Here is a 10,551-nt window from a genome sequence, read left to right as displayed (position 1 = left end):
ACATGGAAGGAAAAGGATGGATTAAAGACATACATTTAGAGAATTAACTGACTTTGCTGATACATTGGATGTGGGAAGGGGGGGGGGGTCATAGAAAAGGAGAATCAAGATTGAATCCTAAATTTTTCTCAGGAAAGACAGTAGTCTTATGAGATTTATGAGGTTGGTATATAAATTCAGAGTGACAATATATAACTGTGCTGTGGACCAGAGTTCATTCTGTGGGATCATTGCTAATCTAGCCAAGTAGAAAGACTCCCTGGGAAGCTGAGTCATGTAAAAAAGTCGCCTGGTGAGCGTGGATGGATCTTTTGAGGTACAAAGGCACTAGGTCACATATTCATATCAAGACCACCTGAAGACGAGGATGTAACAGTTTCGGTCTGTTGGCTTAGGTCCTCTCCCCTCTTTTTTTTGGGGGGGGAGAGAAAAGGAGGGGATGAATCCAGGCCCTTCCACATCTATCACTAAGCCACACCCCAAGCCCTACACTCTGCAGGTTGGTCATAACAGCCTCTGTGATTCTCCTCTTGTACATCCATTGTTAAGAAAGCCCCTTTTCTGATACGTTTTTTGGATATTTATAGACCTTTCATTTAGTCATGGGCTAGTTTTACTGATTTAGGGGCCATCTTGCCTCTTTAAGGTGAATTACAAAACTTCTCTGATTGTTTACAGGTTGAGTTAAAAAAACTCTCTGAGGTAGCTTTATTTCTCCGTTTTCCAAAGTTTCAGGGGATACTTTTCTTTTGGCGGCACTTGGGTTTGAACTCAAGGTTTCATGCTTACTATGCAGGCTTTCTTACTGCTTGAGCCACTCTGCCAGCTAGGGGATACGTCTTAAACCTCTGTACAGTACTGCACATCTATTCTCAAAGTGAGTTTGATATGCTAGAATGAATCTCCTCGTTCTATTCCAAATAACATCTCCAATCCAAAATGCTTCTTTTAACTTTTCTTTGCATTGATAGACAAAGTATACTAAGGAGTACCCAGTAGTGTGCAAAAGGTGTATTTGGGTTTACCACACACTTGGAAAGATGTTTTATTCTTTTTGTTTTTTGCAGTGCTGGGGTTTTGAACTTGGAATCATTTTTTGCTAGGCAGCCACTTGAGCTACGCCACCAGACCATTTTTGTGTTGGATATTTTTGAGATAGGGTCTCTTGAACTATTTTGCCCAGGGCTGGCTTCGAACTGCAACCCTCCTGATCTCTGCCTCACAAGTAGCTAGGATTGGAGATGTAATCTACCACCACCAGGCCAGATGTTTTATTCCTTAACACCTTTAGCCCTTTCCTTTGAAAATAAACACATTACTGAAAGGCTACCACTTCTACTCTCCAACACCATCAAGGCCATAAAAATTACCTCAAGTGCTCCTCAGGGATTAAGAGAGGTCCAGTCAATTACATTTTAAAATCTCTTGGTATAATAAGGTGATAAGAGGGGTTGTGTCAAAAACAAGGGTTACAAAAATTGTGGTTTATTTGGTGGGACTGGTGTTTGAACTCAGGGCTTCGTGCTTGCAAAGCAGACAATCTACAACTCGAGTCACACCTCCAGTCCATTTTAGTCTGGTTATTTTGGAGAGGGAGGTCTAGCAGGCCCGAGCTGACCTGGAACCAGGATCCTCCTGATTTCATCCTCCTCATCAGCTTAGGGAGGCGTGAACCACCGGCGCCCATCTAAAATTGTGGTATATTCAAAAGATATCACAATGAACAAACTAATGCGCGCACACACAGAGCACACAGTTGTGCTATTCACAAGATAATTACAGGATTTATAAAAATGATTTTATAGCGCACTCCAGCGTGGGCCCTTTAAATGGGACAAAAGTTGCAGTTGAATATATACTTTTAAAAATCCTGTGCCTGTGTGTAGAACTTCATGTGAAGATTACGTAAAAAAATCTAACATTAATTCTCCTCCTGACTATGACATTGGGCCAAATGTCATAGTGATGTTACCCTCCCCCCACAACCCTCATTCCGATCGTTGTGCGTTTACTAGAAACTGATGGCTTCTTCGACCTCCCGTCCTTTCCAAGCCTTTGTTTTGAGCCTGTGCTCACGAACCTCTGAAACCTAACAGTGATCTGGCTCTGCTGAGTGGTACCAGAACTGCACTGGAGATGACGTGTTCTGCGACCGAGAGCACCTGACAAGGAATTCAGCCAGGATCCCGCCCTCTGTCTCGGAGGAAGATGCTCTCTGCAGGCTGAGCGCCCCGGCAGAGAGCTGCACGTCTCTATGGCAACCGGACAACACACAGCCAAGAGGCCCAGGGCGGGGCCGGGGCCGTGGGCGTGGCCACTCCGGATGGGGCGTGGCGATGGGATGTGGGCGGGGCTTGTTAGGCAGAGCGTGGAGTGAGGGCGTGGCTACTCGGGCTGCGTGGGGCGCGGGCGTCTCCCATCCCGGGCTACAGCTCAGACCTATCTACGCGTGGGCCAGGGTGAGCGCCGCGCGTGGCGGGAGCTTCGGACACCAATGGAGGACCAAGAATGTTCAGATTCATACGCGCCGTCGGAGATGACCCCGCGGCAGGACACCAGGGATATTTTCACTTGCTCTGAGCTCTTCCAGAAGCCCATTGTGATCAATCTACTCGAAGAGTTTAGGGAGAACGAGAATGCCGAGGAGGAGGAAGAGGAAGAAGAAGAGGAGGAAGAGGAAGAAGAAGAGGACGAACTGGAGGAGGAAGAAGTGGAGGAGGAGGAAGAGGACGAAGAGGAGGAGGAGGAGGCCGCCGAAGAGGATGAGGAGCAAGACCTGGAAGCAGAGTCAGACCTGGAAGCGGAGTTCGACGCGTTGCCTGAACTCCACAAGCCCGGCGAAGGCTTCGAGTCCCACGCATTCCACGAGGCCGGTGAACTCCACGAGCTCTATGAGCCCCGCGCATCCCACAAGCTCCAGGGGTCGCGTGTGCCCCACAAACTCCGCAAGGCCCGGGAGCCCCTCGAGCTCCACGAGGCAGATAAAGATGAGTTGCTTCCCAGCGCTACGTTGATAATATCCCCATCCCTGGTCACCAGATGCCGGCCAAAGCTTCAGCTGTCTTGCCTGAGCGGTAGGTGTTGCCTCCATCTCCACGCACAGAAATCCCACCCATCTAGTCTGCGGTGAAAGTTGCATGTTTTAAAGAAACGTAACTCAGGGCATTTTACGTGCTGGTTTGCAGCCCTTTCTTTGCACTTCAAGGGACTCTTAGGGAAAATTGACATCCTGATAGTGACAGAAACTATCTCCACTCCCTGCGCTGATACCTGATGACCCCCTCCCCCCTTGATTATCTGTTGTTTCCTCCTTTTTGAAGCCCTTCTTAATTCTCATCAGGTCGCTGCCTTCCTCTGGGTTGCACTTTGATCTCTGTGACTGCACTTAGTGTTTTGTATTACATCTTTTCTATTACTCAAAGGTGGGGACCTTTGAAGGCTGGGTATTTTTGTGAGTGTTCAGCACATGGTTCCACAGGGACATTCATGGAGCATGTATTCAAAGTGCATTTAAGTGCGCCCTATCTGCTCAGTCCTCACTGCGTTCAGTAGGTAACAGGGCTGATGGGACTTGGATGAAAACAATCCTTGCTCTGACCACATCAGCTCACTTATGACTCCTCACCTATGTATGACCTTCTTTGTCCACATTGGGCCTTCATTCCCTTGGCTGACTGATTTTTCTTACTGATTCCTCCCACCCAGTCTCAATTCTTTGGTTTATCATTGCAGTTACAGCCTTACCACCTCTTCCACTACTCCATTGGTTCTTGGACCAATACTTCTGAGAAAACCCCTGCTTTGGGTAAACCCAGCAATCCATCTACCCTTTCCTACACCTAGTAGTTGACTCTTGCTATACCAAATTGCACAAGAAGTACCAAGTGTTTTGTTTCAAGTTTGTTTCCACAAATCTCAATTGGTCATTTAGCACTTCCTAGCACACTCACTTTATTTGTCTAGTAAATTAGTTTTGCAGTCTCTGAGACATGACTAAATGCCTTCTTTACTGTCCTCTGACCCTCAAACTTTGATCCCCACCCAGCTGAAGACTTTGCCTCATACTTTATCAAGAAAATAGAAGCAATCAGTCATGAACGCACTTATTTTACATATCTGTACTCACGGATTCTGTCTTTTCTCATATTTCAGGGAAGGATTGTGCCTCTTTGTATGAGAAGCAAAATCCCCTACTTGTGCTTCAGATTCTACTCTTGTCTCTTGAAGAACTTTATTTCTACAACCATCCCTCTCTCTCCTATAGTATTCATTTCTTCCTTTCTGATGAATCAGTTTCACAACATAGACATATACTCTAGAATCTTTTATCTTGAAGTAACCATGCCTTCATCACCTTCCCCCATCATCACCACCATTTAGCTGTTCTCCTTCACTGCAGAACTTGTCAGAAGAGTTGTCTATACTCACTGACTCCATTTCCACACTTCTCATTCTCTCCTCGGCTTATCTGGTTAGGCCTCTTTATCATCTATTCGACTGAAGCTTTTAATTCCCCTCCTCCACCCCCATTCTCGTGTATGGAGACTTCAGGATCCCAATGGATGATCCACTGGGTTTCTCAGTTCTCTGATGACCTCACTTGGAATGAGCCTGTCTTTCATCCCATCTTAGGTACCCACCATCCTTTCTCTCATGTCAATTGCTGTGCCATTTTCAGAATGTCTATTTCAAGGATTCTAACCTCTAACTATGACCTACCTTTCCAGCTCACTCCTCTGTCTCCCTTTTACCACAATTTCAGCTTCAAAAGGACTTCAAATCCATTGATTCTACTAACCTTTTATGTATATCACTATTTCATGTCCTCTGTCTCTCTTACACAAATCTGTTGCCTTACTCACATCTGAACTTGTGAATTCTGTTTTTTCTCATATTTCAGGGAAGAATTGTGCTGCTTTAATGAGAAGCAAAATTCTTCACTTATGTTTTAAACTCTACTTGTCTTACCTTATCTTCTGTGACCCACCAGTGCAATTACTCACAAAATCCTTAACTCCCTTACCTTTCTATCATGCTTCCCTGGTGAAATCTAACTTTTAAAAAACTTTTTTGAGACAGGATTTCACTTTATAGCTCAGGTGGCCTCAGACTCCTCCCCAGCCTTCTCCCATGCTTGGCTAGCTCTTGCTAACACCTAAAAAACATCACAACAAGAGAAAGGCAAACAACTATGTGTGCTTATCATTAAACTTATGACTTTGAACTTCAGGTGGGCTTTCAGTGCTCTTTGGCAATCATACATTTCTCCAGTCATTTTCCAAATGTCCCAGAAATGGTCAGTGTTCTTTCCTCAAATCTCCTGCATCCCTTCTTCACTCTTAGCTGATGACTTCACATTTTTAAAAAATGGAGAATAGAAGAAATCACAAAAGATCTTTATATCTTTTCACCTTGGGATCTACCAACCTACAAACACCTGTACATAGTTTACTTTTTCTCCTTTTAATAGTGGATGAACTGTCCTTGTATTAAAGGTCATTCCCTCGATCTGTATGTTAGATACCATCCCATCTAACTTCTTTAATCCTAAAATTAGCCCTTGCTCATCCTGTTCCCTTCTGGATCATTCCCATTGCCATACAAACATGTGCAATGACTCCTACCTAAAAACAAACAAACACAAACCTTCTCTTAGCTCCATCTACCTCTTGGGTTCCCCTCAGTTTCTCTCCCTTTATTTAAAGGAAAAATTCCTCAACATAGTTGTCTCTAAGTCATTATCTCTACATCCTCTTTTTCAGTTCTCTTGAGAACCACTTAAATTAAGTGTTCGTCCTCTCCACTTAGCTGAAGTTGCTTTTGTTGAGGTGTTCCTGCCTGGCTAAATTCAAAGGTAAATTCTTCATTCTCATTATACTCATTTGACACATTTTCTTCTATTTTAGAAGTCTTTTTACTTGTCTTCTGGGATACCAGTACCTCCATTGTCCTGTTTCATGGATTATTCCTGACTCAGTTTCCTTCGCTGGATTCTCCTCTTCCCAGCCTTTAGGTTGAAGTGATGGATGTATTAGTCCTCTCAGATTCTTCTAGAACTTTCCTTACTCTATGGGTGATATCATTAGTTCCATGGCCTTAAAGTTGATACTTCCCAAATTATCTCTACCCTCAACTTCTTCCCTGAACTCCATTTATCTAACCTAATATGTATGAGGCATGTAATACTTAATGTGTCCAGAAAAAACCTTTAATGTGTCCAAAATCTTGACACCTATTTTTCTTTAACACCCTGCCTCCAAAACGTTAGCAGATCCCAGCTTTGAAGTATATCCTGACTGTAACCCTTTCTTAACATCTAAACCACTGTCATTTTTGCAAGCCACTGTCATCCCCTGCAATGACCTCCAGAAGGGCTCTTGCTTCCACTTTTGCCCTGCAAAGGTCCAATTCATGGTACCTAAGTATAGAGGGCCATAGGAGTTGCTTGGAATGTAAATTACATACAGATCTTACGCTCTCAACTATCTAGAGAGGGTTCTTATCTTTTATACTATGTAATCTAAAATCCTTAGTGGGCCTACAAGGCCATTTGATGTGGCCTCTAAAACTAAGTTGATATCGAACTTGATCTGTCATGACCCTACCACTCTTGCATAGCTTGTGCTCCCTGACTACACAGGCATCCTCTCTTACCTTAGGGTCATTTCACTGCTTTTTCTTCTGTCCAAACCCTCTTCCCTAGTATTTGTCACCTCCTCTACCAAAAAAAAACCACTCTTTGGCCTGCCAATTTTCTTTAAAATTTGTACATAACTGACTTATATATTTCTTTTTTTAGTTGTTTATATCACACTCTCAAAAGGACAGGATTTAACAATTATTGTTGAAGGACAGATCTCTTCATTTGACCTCTGTGTCACCAAATCCAGTTGTTCCTTCTCTGGGGCTGTTAAGAAGATTCAGAGTTGATACCTGTAAGGCGTTTAGAACAGATTACGTGCATGGTAGGTAGATGTTAGCTGTTTGTGGAAGGTGTTTGAGTATTATCTTATTTGACCTGTTGGCAGCATGTCACACAATTGACTGGACTTCTCCCCTTTTTGAAACACAGATGGCTTCTGTGACACCACAGTCTTCCAGTTTATCACATGCCTTGAGTGGTTGCTCCTTCTCAGGCTCATCAGCTGAGCTCTCTGTCTTCCTGAATTTTAACGAACTCCATCCTGACCTTTTGTCTCTTTATTTATACTTTCTTCTTGTGACTTTAAAAAGCATTTCTATGCTGTTCCCTCCTATTTTTTAATTGTTTATTTGTTTGTTAATTAATCAAGGCAGGGTCTCACTAGGCATCCAAGTCTGGCCTTGAACTCCAGATCCTCCTGCCTCAGTCTTCCAAAGTGCTAGGACTATAGGTGTTAACTACCACGCTAAATTGTTACATTCCCACTCCTTCTTTCCTGAGTCTGGTACCTGTATACTCAGCAGCCCAGTGGACATCTCCATTTGGATATATCACAGGCATCTCAAATGTAGTATACTTTGTAACAGAAGGTTTGATTTTCCTCCCAACCTGTTCTTCCTTCAGTTTTCTCCATCTAAGAAAACTGGCCAGTTCCTCTGTTGTTCTTCCTGCTTTCTCTTTCCTCACCCTCAAATACAAGGCACCCAGTGAAAGTTCTGTTACTTTCATTGCCAGAACTGTTCCCGAATTTGTTCATTTCACTTGCTAGCACCCTCATTCTGATATGTGTAGATTTCACCTGTATTTCTGCCTTAACTTCCTAGTGATCCTCCCACTTCCACTCCTAACCCCTGTAGTCCTTTTGCTACCCCAGCCTGAGTGGGTATTTTAAAAATCTGAGTAAGATCAGGTCTCTTTTCTGATCCTTCTTGTGGCTGCCCATTGCTCTGAAAAGAAACTCACTTTTTCCAGAAGTCTCTAAAGCTCCCTGGCTCTGGCCTCAGCTCCCCCACTTCCTCCTGCTCCCTCTGCACCACCCTGCCTTCCTTTCTGTGCGCCCTGTTTCAGAGTCTGCGTTTGTGGTTTCCTCACCTGGTGTGCTACTTGTTTTCCCAGGGTCATGGCCAGTTCCTATCATTGGGGTCCCAGCTTTTGAAAGGGAGGGAAGCCCATCTCTTGCCGGGCTTTCCTGTCCACGCTGCCTCCAGAAGCCTTCCTGAAGGAGCTTGATGATGAGACTGTACAAAAAGTTCTCAGACTCTGCTTTAGAAAACACTACTCTTTATCTCCTGGCTTCTCAGTTTGTCTTCTAGAGTTTTCTCATCAATCCTAAGAAGTATTATTAATTCCCTTATTAATATATGCCAACTGTGTACTTGAGGTATATCTATTTGTACCAAGTATATTTAGATGATATTTACAACCAGTGATGTAAACATGAAGCAGTATTTAGTCAGCATGTCACCATGCCTCTGCTCACTCAGTATGATTCTTCCATCCAAGAAACATTTATAGCTTTTCCTTTGGTGTGCAAGGAGAACTGAGACCTACAGGTTGTGTGCACATTTTAAAAATGTAGAGTGGGTTCCATCCATCATTCTATCACTGTACAAAGCTATCGTTACCTGATCGGTCACTGTCATTGTTAAACTTTATTGAACACTTTGTTTACATGTAGGCCCTGATCTGCAGGTGAGTAAGACAATGTCCGAAGGACTGTCCATGTGGCTGGAGAGGCTGGACATGCACACAGCAATAATATATTCTAGCATACAAAGTCAAGTGGACTGGAGCATCCTATAGGACAATCGTCTCATTGTTCTGAGTTAAATGGAAATGATAACCCCTTTTTAAAAAACAGAAGAAAAGCTAAGAGGAAAATATATCCAAATTACTTGTTATTGACCTAAAAGTCTGAGTTAGGGACTGCTTAATCTCTAGTAAACATAACAGAACATTTAATCTGGATTTATAAGGAATTAGGGAAATAATTTAAAAGAAATAGGATCTCAAGAAACTATAAGTGAGCTTTTTTTTTTGTTTTTGTTTTTGTTTTGCTGGACATCAAAACAGCCTTACACATGCTAGGCAAGTGCTGTATTAACAAGCTATACCCCAAGCCCTTACTTTTTTTTTGTAGGTCAGGCCAGCCACAAATTTGTGAAACTTCTCCCTCTGCCTCCTGAGGGCTGGAAATACAGGCATGCACCACCATACCCAGCTGAGAATTTTTTTTTTGTTAATTTGTAACACATTCACATGGTTCAAATGCTAAAATAATAGAAGAAGACATACAAGGAAAAGTCTCACTTCCACCCTGGTCCTCCTAAACCCTCTCTCTCATTTTATAGGTAACCAGTAGTTTGTGGATCTTTGTATAAACACAAGAAAATAATTATAAAAGCAAGGATGAGTTTTCCCCCTTTCTTATTCAAAGGCTAGCACACTGTACTATTCGTCACTTTTTCACTGGACAATACATCTGTTCCTATAAGCACAGATAGGGTTCCTCATTTGTTTAAAAAACAGATGCATTGTTTCCCACTATTTAAACTCCTGTTGTTTGCTTCCAGGAGCTTGCTGTTACAAACAGCATAATAGAGAATTCTGTACATAGGCCATTTAGCATGCATCAAGGTGTGTCTGTTGAATAGATCCCCCCAAGGTGGGACTGCTGGAAATGTTTCGTGATGGTGTTGATTTAGTGAGATTGCCCTCCAGAAGGGTTGATTTATTTTGTATGCCCAACAACAAATAGAAGTGTATGTGTCCCCTTGGCCTCACTGGTGTGTGGAATATGGTTACACTCTGACATTTTTGAAAATCTGATAGATGAGAAACTAGCATGCTAATTAAATTTTAATTTCTCTTATTATAGAGCAATATTAAGCATCTCTTTTTGAGATATATTCTCGTTTCCTTTGCTTGATGTTCTTTTGGCTTGATAGGGTGTTTTGTTTGTTTGTTTGTTTTTCTTATAGGGAGATTAGTCCTTTGTCAGGGACATGGGTGACATATATTTTTTTTTTGATTTGGAAATGGTTTCTTTATCTTTGATTAGGTTTATTTATTTCTTGTTTCACCATAAAAACATTTTTGTAGTAAAATTTGTCAGTCATAGCTTTCATGGCTTTGATGTTGAATCATAGTTAGGAAGGCCTTTTTCTATATCTGGGTTATGAAGGACTTGATTCGTGTTTTGTTTCATAACTTTTTTAAAAATTAAAAAAAAATTGGTGGTACTGGGGATTGAAATCTTTGATCTGTGTGGAGTTTGTCCTGGTGTGAGGTGAGATATACAAGTCCAGTGTTCTCAGTGGCTGCCCAGATGCCTGAGCCATTTCCACACAGATGAAATCAGGTGGAAATGAACATGAAAAATAGATTTGAAATTAAAGGGGCAGAAAATGACGTAAGTACAGACTTAAGGGTGTTAGAAGAGGCCAGGTATACCCTTTTAATACCTTGGCACTATGGTAATTTCCATTTCTGTTTTGACTAGAAGTCTCAGGTTTGGTAGTGTTGAGCTAGTTGAAAGGGCTCTTCCTCTTTCTGTCTCACCTGAAGGCAGATCCCACCCTAGGCCCTCTCTCATCTCTCTCCCAAATGACCCTGAGCTGGGGAGCTAC

At 42.6% G+C, this 10,551-nt stretch overlaps 1 protein-coding gene across 2 annotated transcripts in view; it reads left to right on the top strand.

Moving 5' to 3' along the window:
• The first annotated feature begins 2,444 nt into the window (after window positions 1–2,444).
• The window catches only part of Spmap2l (sperm microtubule associated protein 2 like), an 87,715-nt gene continuing 79,608 nt past the window's right edge, over window positions 2,445–10,551 (top strand). The window contains exons 1-2 of one of the 2 annotated variants that reach the window (XM_020181781.2): window positions 2,445–2,710; window positions 2,807–3,074. In XM_020181781.2, coding sequence (XP_020037370.2) covers window positions 2,495–2,710; window positions 2,807–3,074 — 484 coding nt within the window. In that variant the 5' untranslated portion in view covers window positions 2,445–2,494. Of the gene's footprint in view, window positions 3,075–10,551 lie in introns of both variants that reach the window. The other variant, XM_074042186.1, reaches the window with a different exon arrangement.

This window comes from Castor canadensis, chromosome 9 (genome assembly GCF_047511655.1).
Source record: "Castor canadensis chromosome 9, mCasCan1.hap1v2, whole genome shotgun sequence".
NCBI classification, from domain to species: Eukaryota; Metazoa; Chordata; class Mammalia; order Rodentia; family Castoridae; genus Castor; species Castor canadensis.
Note: the sequence above shows the minus strand (reverse complement) of the source record. Positions and strands in the feature narration are given on the sequence as shown.